A 15,652-nucleotide genomic window follows, 5' to 3' on the forward strand; every position below is an offset into this window, starting at 1 on the left:
TCAGCTTAAACCCTTTTTTTTCGCACAGAATGACAGCCCTTCACTTCGACAACACTACTACACACTGCTCTTGTCGTGACAGTGACTGCTGATTTTACGGAAATTATATGTTTAAAGTAAATAGAGATTGACATTGTCAAGGAATTACCACTACGTTGGCTTTTTGGTGAAGTTTCGAAGCAATGGGCGAGGTCAAAAGATAACCTACGTTCAATCGCATTTAACGATAGGCAGCACATACTATATATTTATGATACGGATCAGAACGGACTCATTATCATTATTATTATTTTATTAAATTAAATTTTCCTGCTATTACATTTTTTTAGTAGTTAAAAGGGACCGTTTACTGTTCGTATGTGTAGAATGTCCGTAACCGCAGTTGCAACTCAATTGCATTTATAGTGTCCACATCACATCATGTAATCTTGAGCCCCCCTCGGCAGTATCTGGATATGCTGCATGACGTTTTAAAAGTAGGATTGATGTAGAAAATGGCTTTAGTCAGATACTGTCCAGGACTGACACATTACCTGGTCCATAGAGCTGCTCAAAAAATTTGAAATGCTGTTTTACACGTTTAATATCATTCTGTGCGTTTAAAAAAAATACTTAGGGATGTCAGTGCAGAAATCACTGGTCACTTGGTGCTTTTAATTACACTATTATTGCTGCTTCTTTGATCTGTCGAAACATCAGCCAGAAAAATATGCATTATCTATGAAAACTGTAGTTCAATATTTGCCTGTTCTGTACACCGACACATAAACAGTACAAACTAAACACCAGCAATATTAAAAGTAAGATATAATGTCAGGGAAAAATCTGAGAATCACTCAAATGATGGAGATGCACATGTTAGATTTTGTGGTTTTAGAAATCTTTACATACTGGTGCAGACGGAATATTACTCTTGCTCATTAATGGAAGATTTTGCCCAATATCCAGCAGATGGCAGCATTGGCATTTAAAAAAACTATATAGGAGATTCCATATGAGATCCAACATTATGTGTTCATAATAGAATATATTCATACAGCAAAAAGGCACTTCAATCATCTTAACAAAAAATCAGCTCTTGGCTGAGCAAAGAGAAACTTTATAGTGAATAAACATGAAATACAACTAAAGTAAAATGAATAAATAAAATGCAGAATTCAGACAAGCAGTAATGGAGGGGAAAAACACAAAATTAACAAGGAGCATCTCAAATTAATTTGTATTTATCAAATAAAAATGGCCTCGCTATCATTCATAACTTGTCATATTAATAAGACAGGGTTCAATTTTAAAGTTTCTGTGCTTATGTGTAAAGATTTGTATCATAAATAATTCAAAGTAAAAAAAAAAGTATACTAAAGAATTTACCTAATAATGGTAAAATGCTTAAAGTATATTGATTTAAAAAAAATAGCCACGCTATTTCTCAGCAGAAGAAACAATTGGACCATTTTCTCTGAATGTTGACGTCCCAGTCCCTCAAACTATTGTCAGCTACATGTTTTAAAGCACCCACTTGAACTGAAAATGAATTATAATCAAAATCCTATGACAACTGGAAGTTAATTCCACCCACTTTTTCAGTAACAACTTAGGAACACACCAGTGTCTGTTCATCATAATGAATATATATGTATATGTGTGTGTGTGTGTGTGTGTGTATATATATATATGTGTGTATATGTGTGTATATGTGTATATATGTATATATATGCATATGTATATATGTGTGTGTGTATATATGTGTGTATATGTGTATATATGTATATATATGCATATGTATATATGTGTGTGTGTGTATATATATGTGTGTATATATATATGCATATGTATATATGTGTGTGTGTATATATATGTGTGTATATATGTATATATATATGCATATGTATATATGTGTGTGTGTATATATATGTGTGTATATATGTATATATATGCATATGTATATATGTGTGTGTGTGTATATATATGTGTGTATGTGTGTATATATGTATATATATGCATATGTATATATTTGTGTATATATGTATGTATATGTATAGAAGTGTGTGTGTATATATGTATATATATGTGTATAGAAGTGTGTGTGTGTGAATATATATGTGTGTATATATGTGTGTGTATGTGTATATATATGTATATGCTGTATATATTTTTATATATATATATATGTATATACTGTATATATATATATGTATGCGTGAATGTATGTATGTGTGTGTGTGTTATTAGAAGTGGGAGACACAAAATTTAATAGTTTGTTTTATGAATAAATATAAGGGGATGTCCAAACTTTTTCCTGGAGGGCCAGAAGTGGGTGCTAAAGTATGGAGGAAAAAAAATGTTAATATTAGAGATCCTAGATAGTTAAAGAGCCTTGTTTTTGGGTTCACTATTTGAATTCTTTAGGTCAAGGAAAATAAAAATTAGGAAGACACTGATATTTATTTCATCTGTCTTCTTTCTTCTCATTCATTTAAGAATTCAGATGCTTCAGCAAATCTACACTAAATTTATGAGCCACGCTATACACTATTTACTATACACACTATATTGGATATGGCCTCAATTTGCCATCGATGCCACAGCATACTAGAATCAGTCCTATGAGGTTCGGGTGGACATAGTAATTGAATCACTTTTCTGCAGCTGTCACGTTCATCCAAATCTCCTGCTGCCGCTTAAAGTGTTTCAGATTAAATTTTGGTGGCTGTGAAGATCAATAGTAAACATGGTCATGCTCTTGAAAACAGGCTTTGTGACAGGGTATACTGTTACACTAGAAATACTGTAGCTATTAGGAAATAGGTACTGAGACTGTAAAGGGAAGAATGTGGATGGCACAACTCTCAAGTATGCAGTGGCAGCTTGGACCACAACCATTGGACAGTTGGATTCAAACCAAAATCTGACCCAGTCCTCCAAATGCGCAATAGTTGTGCATGACACCAATATAGCCTTAGAGTGTTGTTCTTGGTTGACAGAGGTGGAACCTGATACAATCTTTTGTTTTTGTAGCCCATCAGTCTGACACATTGTTGGCCAAGATGCTTTTCTGCCCAGCTGAGCTGCACAGTGGTAATCTGAGACACCATAGCCATTCAGTTCCATGTTGACCTCTCATCAATAAAGCATTTGTCCCATATCTGCTTAATTTTATGCATTGCACTGCTGCTACTGCACAGTTATTTGATAAAGAGCACAGTGACTTTATCATATCTTCCTCCTATACATCAGAAGTGGCTGCAGCATCTGAGCCATTAACTGAGTTCATAAAGCAAACTAAATAGATGGCTATGCCTTGTGAGTTGCACTGAGCAAATAGGCTGGCTTCTTGAGTGGCTCTGCAGGCCAGAGATTCCTCTTCAGAGGGAATTTCCCTGGTAACATGGTGATCCAGTGTCCAGCATGTTGCCGGCAGACAGTAAAACCACAGCCTTGTGAGTTGTACCAACGGCGACAGTGGGGGGCTTTGATCGTGGCTCAAAGGCTGACAAGAGTCTTATGCCTCCACATCCTCTGGTGCACTGTCAGCCAGGATCAACAGTTACATAACAGACGTGCCTGCATCCTTCTATAAGAGTTGTCACTCCCTGTAGTGGGCCGCTGGTTTTAACATGTTGAACGCACGGAGGCCTCCCTGCAGCTCAACACTTCCTCTGCTGCTGTACTACTTGTTTTTTTTTATTTATCTATTTATATAGTCTTGAAATGGAAGACCTGGTTTTGAGGAATTTTCTGACTATGATTGTACAGAAAAATCTCAGATTAAATACTGATGACTTCTGGTAATTTTTTAAGCGAATTTGTATTTTTCTTTCCATCCTGTAGGTGTCACCCCACTCAACGTGCAAATGCCAGCTCTCTCCCCAACCATGGAGGAGGGAAACATTGTCAAATGGCTGAAGAGGGAAGGTAAAAGAAACACATCGCTCATCGTTGAATTATCATGCTCTCTCTTTTAATTAACCTTTTTTAATCAAAATTCCTCAACTGTTCTGTGTATTCATGTGGCATACAAAGGGATGCAATACCTTAAGTGACTATCTAATCATTTCCCACTTTCTGTCCACCCTAGATTTGAATCTGTCTCCCAGTTCAAATTCACAGTTGTCACAATGACATCTTCTGTCCCTACAACATTGCATCAATGGAATGCCCTAGCCATTTTCTCAGTTACATCATGCTGCTCTATAAATCTGAGGCCTGAGCTCTTTTGCACCTGAGGGCCTCTGGTAGCTAATTGGCTTGAGGAAACACGGCAGTCACTATTCATTACTGCTTAGCAACTCCACACAGCCAGGCGCTCCAGCCACATGCTCGTTCATCATGAGGCAGCGGGCTGAATTCTGATTGGTCGGCTTATCGTGTTGCCATGTGCTCCCGTGACTTAAGGTGAAGGAAAGAGGGAGATAAAGTCTCAGCGTCCTGAGCGATAGGAACAGCACATCTGTGTTTTGTGCCTTTCACGCATTTGCCAGACAGATTGCTTTTCCTAAATTCATCAGAAAGACTTTGTTTTGTTATTGTATTTACAGTAACAAGCAGCTTCTTGGACGGGCTTCTGTTTGGAATGTTTGACCAAAGCCTTGGTTTCTTTTTTCTTCAGTTCTACTCAACATAAAAGTAATGGTGACAAGTTTTTGTTAATGATGTTTATGATTGTAGATTGTGTTTGTTCAGCATACCTCCACCATGCAGTCTCTCTTGTTTGCTATTTTGTCCATTGCTTTCTGTTGCAGCGTAGGTGAAAAGCTGCGGGTCGCCTGTTTAATCTTTAATATTATACATCACACCTAACCCCTGGGGTCATACAGTGTTAAAATCTCATCCAATTCCAATCTCGTCTCCACTACTCTTTGCTCTCAGGGGCCCCTGACGTCAATACTCCCTCTGGTCTTTCAACCTTCCCCCTCACCCACCCAGCCCTCCCTTGACCCTCTCTTTCTCTTTCTTCCACTTCTCAAACATCTTTCTACCCTCTGTCAAGCTAACCTTTCAGTTTCTCTTTCAGGATAAATATTTTTAGTTTCATTTTGGTATTTTATTTTATTTTTTTTATTTTCAGCATTCTAAGTTGATACACAACTGCAACAAGATGGAAACATGATCAAATGTAATGAGTGGATAACTCGTGACCTTTATCTCATTACCTCTACACACGTCTTAACAGATAGACATGCCGTTTTGGCTGTCTCTATGAAAGTGATTGACTACAAGGGTTAAAGGATAGAAACAAAACACTTTAACTATACATTTCTTAATTAGCCTTACTACTGACGATGAATAGGTCATCTTCTTTCTGTCCTTTTTAGTCCAAGGAGACAGTTAAAGCCACTTGTCCATTAGAAGTCAAACTGATGATGTGCAAAATGTATATATGGGCATGGAAGAACTGAGGGGCTCCTAATTGCTATCCTTTTTCATAAGCACATGCTAATATATTCCAGTGCTCTCATGGTGGAACATTGGGATGCGCTGGGATTCAAGGGAAAGGAAAAGATCTCAGCTTCTATCAACCATGCTGCATTATCTCATGGTCTTTCACATTAAACATTGATTACGCTTTTCATTTGATAAGTTGGCCAACGCTGAGCCGATATTTTTTGCATAGTCTTTTTGTCTCTTCAGTGGCATTCATTTTAATGTGATTTGTTCTCACTATGTGTTTACAAAGCCCTAGAAAATTGTGCTACTAACTGCAATTCATGCATTTTTTCTACACAATGGACTTTTAACCCAAATTATTAATGAAAAGATAGTTTAGAGACTGGGTGCTTAAAATGCCAAGTAAATACTCATTTTCCACTTTTGCAGGTGAGCTAGTGGCAGCAGGCGATGCCCTTTGTGAAATTGAGACGGATAAGGCCATCGTTACCATGGAATCGAATGAAGATGGTATCTTGGCAAAGATCTTGGTGAGTGAGCAAATATTTATTCCTCTGTAAATGATTAAGACTGATACTTGTTTATAGAACTGCTGGTATGTGACTATACTTACCACAGATTGTTTTTTTGATGGTGTTTTTCAGTCAGTCTGTTGTTGTGCCTTCAAACTGTGTTTCATCAGTGATTTGTAGTTGAGGTCCTGGAAATGAAATGAGTTATGACAGCTTCACAATTTAGACTCACACATACAGTGCAGTAGGAGAGTGTTCTAATTGGCTTCGCTTGTTAAATCTGCCTTTCTTGTGCAGTGAAAGCAGTGATTTGACAAGGTGTCTTCAGTGACAAATACTCTTCCCCCTCCCCCTCCCCCCCCCCAGTGCTGCTTGTTGTTTGAATTTTTAATAGGCTGCTAAAGACAAAGCAATAAACTGTCTTTCATTAGGACCCTCCCCCAGACACACACACCACACACACCACACACATATATGAATAGGTTTTATTGTGTGTTGCATTTTGAGCCATCTGTGAGAAATCTGTATATAATTTATGAAGTTCAAAGAGATCATCACATATAGCTTCTGTGTTTTCTCGGTTCCCTTTTTTCCTTCTGTCTCTTCGGTTCCCAACCTGGCAGTGAGTTGCTGCTGCGTGTTTATTTTCCTAAAAAAATCACAACGAGCAAATCCTTTCTCCTTATCATGGAGAGTACTATGTGCATAACTTTGGGGATACTCGAGTTGAGCTGGATTTATGTAATAGGAGGTTGGAATTTCAGACTTTGTAGTCAAAAAATTTCAACTGGTATCCCCCTCCCTATGTGGGGCTTACCTACATGGAAACTCTGACGTCAAAGTTCAAAATTGCTTCACCCTTTTCTTTACACTATTGTCTACCTGTGAAAGTTTAAAATCCTCTAAATACCTTTTCTTCTCCATGATTAACAATTAAAGATTGCTTGAAGGAAAAAGATAATACTCTCACCGAAGAGTGTAAAAAAGACCTTTTTACACATTCATGATTCTGCTCAGGGAATCTCTACATTCAACTGTGGGAACAAGGACAAAAACACATATTGACTGCAGGGAGAACCCTAGGCTGGTATTTCATTTTTTTGACCCTTCTCTCACTGCTTGCTTACATTCTTCCACATTCCCTTACTCCATCTTTGTCTTAGCTATTGTGGAGATGAGGTAGTTTCCATAGCAACCACACAAGAATTGGGGGGTAGGGGCTTCAGAGCTGATACAGGCAGCGAAAGATGGTCCGTATTAGACAAGCCCCAAAGCTCTCCTATTCTGTGATAGAGCAGTTGATAAGAAAAACAGCAACTAGTAGCAATGTGTTTTTTTTACATGCAGCCCCTCCCCCGACATGACATTGTAAATATGGCATCCACTTTATCTACCTCTGAGATTGTATTAGCCCTCAGTGGTGGGATTGTGACTTTCCAAACAACCAATAGGTTTCTGAATTAGACACTACAATAATTGGCCGCTTGTGCAACATGCCTAGATAGGCAAGGATTATTGTGGAACCTTTATGCTCTCCAAAGGGGGTTTTGAATAGGGGTCAACTACCAGTATGGACCTCTTCCAATTTCTGAACATGGTTCTTGGGAGAAAGAGAACAGGGGATAGATGCCACTCTTATTGGGAAGTGGAGGCTGGGGGTGAGATCACGTGCTCTGTGAACACAGATGACTATCCAAAGGATTTTAATCTTTAAAGTCAGTCCTGGGTGCAATCAGTCATAGCCAGACACATAGACGCACATATTTTATTGGAAGCTACGGATATGTACACAGCTCATCTCTGTATGTGAAGAAGAACGCTACTCTGATGGGAATGGAGAAGACCTGTTGAGAAATGGATTTTTGTAGGTACATCACATGATAGATGGTTCAGTGTACAATTTGAAATTTCAGAAGTGCAGATATGATTTGATAGAAATAAAGATGGATACATTGACGAAGATATTAAGCATTCCGTTGTGCTAACTGCCTAGTTTACAATTGATCATTCCTTTCCCCCTCCTCTCTTCATGTTCCCATGCAATCATCCAGAGGATCAGTTTACACCAAGAGCTGTGTGTCCTTGAAATCATTTGATGATATAAGTCACTTTCTTACCTAGTAGCATTTTAAGGTCAAAACGGGCAAAATGCCTTGGAGCTTTTAGTCCCCTGAAGAGTTTCTTATGGATGGCCATTTTAGAAAAGCTGCATGTACTTTGTAGTGCATGGAGGAAAATGGTTGGAATTAAGATGACAGGTTTTATGTCACATTGGCGTTGGAGAAAGTAGAGTGCAGTCAAAAATATGGAAAAGAAAGTTGAGCACACAGTATGCACCAAATAACTAAACTCATGACTTGGATTTAAAGTTTTTTTAGTTAGTCTTCTGTTGTACTTTATGGCCATGATAAGGTTTATCTACACAAATAGATTGTGGGGATTTGACAAGCCAGTGATGCCACAGTATTACACCATTCACATTAAAGATGAGTATCCAGTAACCAACAACTTGCAGTAAATTTAATTAGTGAAATGTTTTGTTCATGTCTGATCCCACAAAGTTCTGAATGCAAAAGATAGACTGTCGTTATGCTAAGCAGCAGAGCCATCTGTTTATAGAAGTGGTAAAATACATATATACATAATAACACACCATGTTTTATATTCTAGATTCTTCACAATAGCCACCCTTTGCTTTGATTACTTCTTTGCACACTCTTGGCATTCTCTCAATGAGCTTCATGAGGTCGTCTATTGAAATGGTTTTCCAACAGTCTTGAAGGAGTTCCCTGAGATGCTCAGCATTTGTTGGCCCTTTTGCCTTCACTCTGCGGTCCATCTCATCCCAAACCATCTGGATTGGTCTTCCTTTCCTGGGGTGGTCCTCATGTGAGCCAGTTTTGTCGTAGTGCTTGATAGTTTTTGCGACTGCACTCAAGGAAACATTCAAAGTTTTTGCGATTTTCCAGACTGACTGACCTTCAGTTCTTTAAGTTATGATGGACTGTCATTTCTCTTTACTGAGCTGATTGGTTCTTGCCATAACATGAATTCTGTCTCTGCTGTCAGCTGTGTACCAACCTGACGTCTGCACTACACAACTGATGGTCCCAACCCCCATAAGAAGGCAAAATTCCACAAATGAACCCTGACAATGCAAACCTGTGAAGTGAAGACCATTTTAGGTGATGACATCATGAAGCTCATTGAGAGAAGGCCAAGGGTTGGTAGTGCTGTCAACAAACCAAAGGGTGGCTACTTTGAGGAAACTAAAATATAAAACATATATAGAGCTATTTAACATGTTTTTTCTTTTTTACCTAATTCCATATATCTTGCTTCATATATTTGATGTCTTCAGTATGTATTTACAATGTAGAAAGTAATAAAAATAAAGAAAAAACATTGAATGAGAAGGGTTTCCAAACTTTTGACTAGTACTGTAAGTGCGGGCCAGCAGGTGAGTGAGAAGAGGGGCCCACCATGCTTAGGCACGGTACATTAGATTTAGCAAAGTTTTAGCTTCTGAGTGACTAGCAGTTGTTACACATCCTATTTTTCTCTCATTAGCTCACAATCATATTTGTCCTACAAGGAGAATTTTAAGCAAGATTCTAGTACCTGAAAGCAGAACTACAAGCTAGCTGGAGTTTCCCACCTGGTCAGTTTAAACTCCATATTGTGAGAGAAGGCCTTAAATGAACTGTTAGAGGAATAAGAGCAGCATTATATTACTGTAATATGACATGGTCACTATAAAGATCACACCTCTATGTTATCTTCTGACAATACATTTGTGCAGGACTGAAACCATATTTAGAAGATATCTGAAAAAATGCTTATGATACATGCTTCATTTACATTTCCTATAGATTTATGCATTTGATGGCAGTGTTGAGCTCCACACCACAAGGCATATGTTAATGTGTGTGTGTATCATGTACTGTCTATTTACTGTTACAATGTGGAAAACATTTTGCCATTATAAATAAAAAAACAAGTACTTGTGTGAGAATTGCACTAGCCTTGCATATGTAGCACATCTCCTCTAAGGAATTTTCTTGTTTACCATAAAAATTGTAAATGTTCACCTTCTTTAGAATCCCTCTCGAACACTAATTGGTCATCAGTTGCAGTTGCATTTGCATTTTGACAGATATGTTTCCCATTAGGCTGTTTACAGTAGCACTGCTCTACACAATGACAAGGGTAAGATAAATAATTGACAGCATTTCCTACAGGAGTTCATTTGTGGTTGTTGACCCTGAGAGGGGGGAGGGGGAGTTGATGCAAAAAAAAAAAACCTGAACATAGAGAGCCATCTGCAAAACAGGGTTTAGTTCACAAGGTTATGAAGAACTGTGGAAAGCACTCATAAATAAAAATTGATATTTTTTGTATTTAGCATCAGGCACAGATGTCACATTGACTCTTAAAATGCATAGTTGCTTGTGTCATAACACTGTTTATGTGAGAAACCTATTGTGTCTCTACCATGTGGAAAATCCCTGTGGAAATTTACAAAGGTAGAGATTTCCCTGCTCAGCCCCTTAAGCCGACTCTCATCCATCACCTCCCACGAGCCAGGAGAACACCTTGCATGAGCAGCAAGAGAATACACATCATGACTCTCAAACATTAACTTGTACAGAAAATTACAAATAAAATGACCTATCAGGTTTATTCTTGACTAAACATCACTATTGTTATTCAAGATCAGATGACCTGCCATATCATTGCTGCATACTAGATGCAGGACATTGCACGGCTGCACTAGGGATTCATACTGACTCATGTTTATGACCTATGACTTAAATTACCTGCAGTAGTTATTTCATTAGATCAACATGATCAAAAAATTTCCAAAAGCAATTTATTGATCAGGTAGCACAGTGGTTAGCACTGTCGTCTCACAGCGATAAGGTTTCGGGTTCGAACCCCAGCTCAGGCACGGGATCTTTCTGTGTGGAGTTTGCATGTTCTCCCTGTGCCTGCTTGGGTTCTCTCCAGATCTTCCTCCTTCCTCCCACAGTCCAAAGACATCAAGAGGGGACTAGGCTAAAGCACCTTTCACACTACACCAAAAACGTGGGTCAACACGGGTTTATCGACACTCTGAAAAGATTGACTCAAAATTTCGACCCACGTCGACCGACTCGCCAAGCGACCCGGGTGTTTAGCGGCTTGGCTTGGCTCGCCTGCAGTGTGGAAAAGGCAACCCGTGTCGTCTCAGGTTTCACGCAACCTTCCTGTCCCTTCCTGTCGCATCCTGATTTTGTCACTGTGCCGCCTGTCAGGCTTCGCCTGTAGCTTCTTCGGCTTCCTTCCAGACTAGCCAAAAACTCCACCCTCCTTCGCTACATTAGCGCTCAGACATTTTCCAATCTGTGCCGAGTTTGTATGCTTTCCAAAAGAGACAACATTGCGATGCAGGCATCGACAACGCTAACATTCGAGTCGGCGACGTCCACGTTGTCGTTTGTTTACCTCTGTGTTCCATCGCACGTTTACGTGAAATGAAGACGTGGTCAGCGCCATGGCGTAAGAGATAGAAAAACACAGGCACGCAGCCCTCACAGCGAAGCTTGAATGCACCCTAATGCAGAGCAAACACGGGTGTCAAACGTTTTTCAGTGTGAAAAGGGTATTATTGATGCTCTAAATTGACGATAGGTGTGGCTGTGAGTGTGAATGGTTGTCTGTCTATATGCGTGTGCCCTGCAATGGACTGACCCTGCAACCCTTAACAGAATGAGCAGTAGAAAATGGATGGAATTTATTGATCATCATCATCTTAGTCATTTTTCAAGCCAACATGTCAAACATTTACTTATTTCAAGTATAAAGGTGTACCCTTGCTTTTTTGTCATTTATGCCAGAAATTAAGAGGCTTTGGTTTTTTGACGATTCTACTTTGGATCCTGGGAATTTGAGAATTTCTTCTTTAATTTTATCACAAACTTTACTAAGCAATTCATCAATCATGAAAATAATTGCAGATTAATCAGTGATGAAATTAATCATGAGTTGCAGTCCCACTATTTATTAATACTTGGACTGTGATGTAGAGCTGTAGGCAGAAGAGTGATTATTACAGTACATCAATTCATGAGGACCACTCAGCTACTAATGTGTGATTTTCTGTAACCTTGGTACAGGACAATTAGCTCTGCATCGCAATAAAGTAGCACTTAAAAGAACTGTTGAGGTGAAGCGGTCTCTACCAGTGAGCACAGGTGCTTGAGTGTTCTGTTGTTATTTTCAGTTGAAAATTGATCTGATTATTTGAGTGCTGCTTTTGATTTTTCAAGGGTGCTAGAATAAAGTGTGCTGATACGTCCGTCTCCATATGGCTCTGTCAGTTACTCGTCAAAAACCACACTTCAGCATCTTTTTGCTTTGATAATGTAGATGATTAAAGAATGGCATGTATTTTTTCTCTTTGGCTAGATCTACAGTTTCTCTTCCTCATCCTCTCCTCTTGTACTGAGCTACAGCTTTTGTAGATGTCTCACTAAATTGATGCAGAGGGAAGATTGAGAATAGATGAAGTGCAGCAGCCCATCTCAGTATTTTGTGCCTTGCCCGTCATTTAGACTGATCATTATTGACTGAAGGAGGGACAATGCCTCATAGAGCTTGGAGAGAGTAGTAAAATGTTGGTAGTGAATTTGGATTACTCCCTAACAGTGTATCAGTGATTGAGAGACTAAAATCTGCATCATTGCACATCCATCCATCCATCCATTTTCTTCTGCTTATCCTGTAAAGGATTGCAGGGGGGCTGGAGCCTATCCCAGCAGCCTTCAGGTGTGAAATGGGGTTCACCCCAGACAGGTCACCAGTCCATCACAGGGCCAGCACATATGGACCGACAACCATTTACACTCACAGTCACACCTACGGTCAATTTAGAGTATCCAAATAGCCGAGTCCCCATTTGCATGTCTTTGGACTGTGGAAGGAAGCTGGAGTACCAGAGAGAACCCACACAGGCACAGGGAGAACATGCAGACTCCACACAGAAAGATCCTGTGCTCGAGCCAGGGCACAAACCCGAAACCTTCTTGCTGTGAGGCGACAGTGCTGACCACTGCACCACCGTGCCGTACTGTCTCTTGCACATCGTACATGAGTATTTAGTCAAGTTAACTCAGCAAGAAAGTTGAGTGATGGCAGTGCTCACCAGTAAGCGTCATCTAAAGGACTGGTTACCAATTTAAAATCAACTGTTCCTCTGTTCTTTGCTTCATAATTATACATTAGAGGAGACCCTAACTCAAGCAGTCTCGCGTAACCTCATGAGGAAGTGACTATGTTTTGCGAATGTCACTGATTTCATCAATAAGTGCCTCTCCTGTCAACATTGCAGATGGAAGAGGGCAGTCGTAACGTGCCCTTGGGCACTCTCATTGCCGTCATGGTGGAGGAAGGACAGGACTGGAAGCAGGTTGACATTCCCCCTCCAGATCCTCCTGCTCCATCTGCAGCTGTTCAGCAGGCTTCACCTGAACCTCCATCTCCAGTTGCCCCCCCTGCTGCACCACATCCACCCCCTCCACCACAGGCAGCCACCTCAGGAACGTAAGTGTTGTGAACATTCAATACACACATAGTTGTGAGAGGCGGTGTGCGCCATGGCTCTAGATGTAGCGTGGTCATCTAGTTATCAGAGTAAGACACTGAACTCCCAATTGCTCCTGTTTAGCTGGTGGACACTGAACAGCAGCCTCCATCATCAGCATGTGAAAGTGAATGAGGCAACACTACCTGCTATGCTAAAATAAATGCTTTCAATTTACAATCTATAAATAATATTAGTCCTGTTTCAAGCCTAAAAACTGATCACTTTGCCAGTAAAAGATGAGCTCGAATAGTGAGTATTTTAATCTTATCATCAAGTTTAATGCAAGTTAGTTTATACATTTTTTTCTATTAAAACGGCATGGCTTTTAGCAGAAAGTGGATAGTTTCTTTTAATCCATAGTGATTTTTAATTCTGTAGATGACTAGAACTGAGATATTTGTAGTCTTAAAACTCTATTTCTATGATGGTACTATGGTGGCTAAGGGCTCAGTGGTGACGGACAATAAAAGTGACCATTAGCTCAATCCTACTATGAACAGAACATAATTTCTCTTTGTTAGTCTTTTGATTTTGATTTGCCTTTTCAGAAGTCAAAGAAAGACAATGCAGGACCAGTCTGTTTTCTCTGTCTTTTAGAAACAGCTCTGTTTGTCCATCCAGCCATCCATTTTCTATACCGCTTATCTGTTAAGGGTTGCAGAGAGGCTGGAGTGTATCCCAGCTGACATTGGGCGAGAGGTGGGTTACACCCTGGATGGGTCGCCAGTCTGTCGCAGGGCCATCAAGAGCAATTAGGGGTGCAGTATTTTGCTCAAGGATACTTTGACATGGTCACGGGGGGAAGTGAGGATCCAACCAGCGACCCTTCGGTTGCTTGACAACCACTCTCCCTCAGATAAATCATTCATTTATAATAGTGTGCTCTATTTTTACTTTTTTTTTAAATGCATACTTTTTTAGTAGCACTTGGCTTAAGGTTCAAGCAGAACTGACCATTTCCATTTCTCTCAACAGCACGCCCATCTCACGCCCCATCTGCCACCATCTAATGTGCTGAATTTCAAAATGTGTGTGATCCTGTCTGTTTACACAATAGATAGTCTTGTGGAAAGCAAATGACATACGACAAAGAACAGGGTGTATTTGTTATGCAAACACTTAACGCTGAGCCAGCCTACTTATTCAGATTCGTACCTTAGCTGTATCGGGTGACGAGGCTGAAAGATGAAATGCGGACATGTTTTGCCACAAGCATCTTTGGGGGATTAATGCATGAATGGACTATAGTGAGATTGTCAACCTTAATACAGCCCAAAGATAGTCTGGTGTTTTTGGTGTCATGCTGATGCTCAAAGCTGTACATACTCAGGTTAGGGTAATGCATATGGTTTATTCACTGCTCCTCTTCATCAGTTATATCTTCATGAAAAAAAGTTGCTAGACTAGTTTTTTCCGTGTGCATTTTTTTTACTGTGATTGGTAAACCATTTTGCTTACATTCCGAGTGAATCTTTCCAATACTACATGAATCAGGAGTATTTCTGAAGCATGTTACACTCTGTTTATCATGTTCAGCATCAGTGGGTTCTCTGAAGCCCTGACCTTTAGTTGTTCATCTTTACAAATTCGCTTCTTGTACTATTTGGAAGCCATGCTCCTGCTCAAGTTGCAACCATAACTCCACTTCAAAGATCATGTGAATAAAATACTGGTAGGGCCAATTCTCTCATCTTGAAATATCAGTATGTCCCTATGGGCAATCCTATGCTCTTTGTTAACACCTATTTTGAGTGCTGGGTCAGTGCTATATTCTCCAAAGCAAGACAGGAATGGAATTTAAACAACAGCACGTAAAATCTTCTCATCAGTAAAACTAACTCGCTGACTCTTCATTGCCCAGGTTACGACTGAGCCCAGCAGCAAGACACATCCTGGATACGCATGGCCTCGACCCAAAGCTGGCGACTGCCACTGGACCAAGAGGACTTATCACAAAAGAGTGAGTGTGGATTCAAGCGTTAGCGCTAAGGCCTATAACATCCTCCATATGAGGCGCATCCCCTTAAAGACTTAAAAAAAAAAAAAACAGCTCACTCATTTTTTTCTTTTTCTGCTTGTTTTTGTTGGCTTATTTTAGTTCTGATTTTTTTAAGTGAACTAGCGAACA

General features: G+C 39.7%; 1 protein-coding gene across 1 annotated transcript in view; it reads left to right on the plus strand.

The window, feature by feature from the left end:
* Positions 1 to 15,652, plus strand: part of pdhx (pyruvate dehydrogenase complex component X) — a 33,343-nt gene that overhangs the window by 409 nt on the left and 17,282 nt on the right. Inside the window, exons 2-5 of the mRNA XM_086208328.1 lie at positions 3,829 to 3,912; positions 5,815 to 5,915; positions 13,270 to 13,481; positions 15,386 to 15,484. Coding sequence (XP_086064454.1) covers positions 3,829 to 3,912; positions 5,815 to 5,915; positions 13,270 to 13,481; positions 15,386 to 15,484 — 496 coding nt within the window. The remainder of the gene's footprint in view (positions 1 to 3,828; positions 3,913 to 5,814; positions 5,916 to 13,269; positions 13,482 to 15,385; positions 15,485 to 15,652) is intronic.

Source organism: Aulostomus chinensis, chromosome 7 (assembly GCF_037954235.1).
Source record: "Aulostomus chinensis isolate RoL2024-O1b breed Wild chromosome 7, RoL_Achi_v1.0, whole genome shotgun sequence".
NCBI lineage: Eukaryota > Metazoa > Chordata > Actinopteri > Syngnathiformes > Aulostomidae > Aulostomus > Aulostomus chinensis.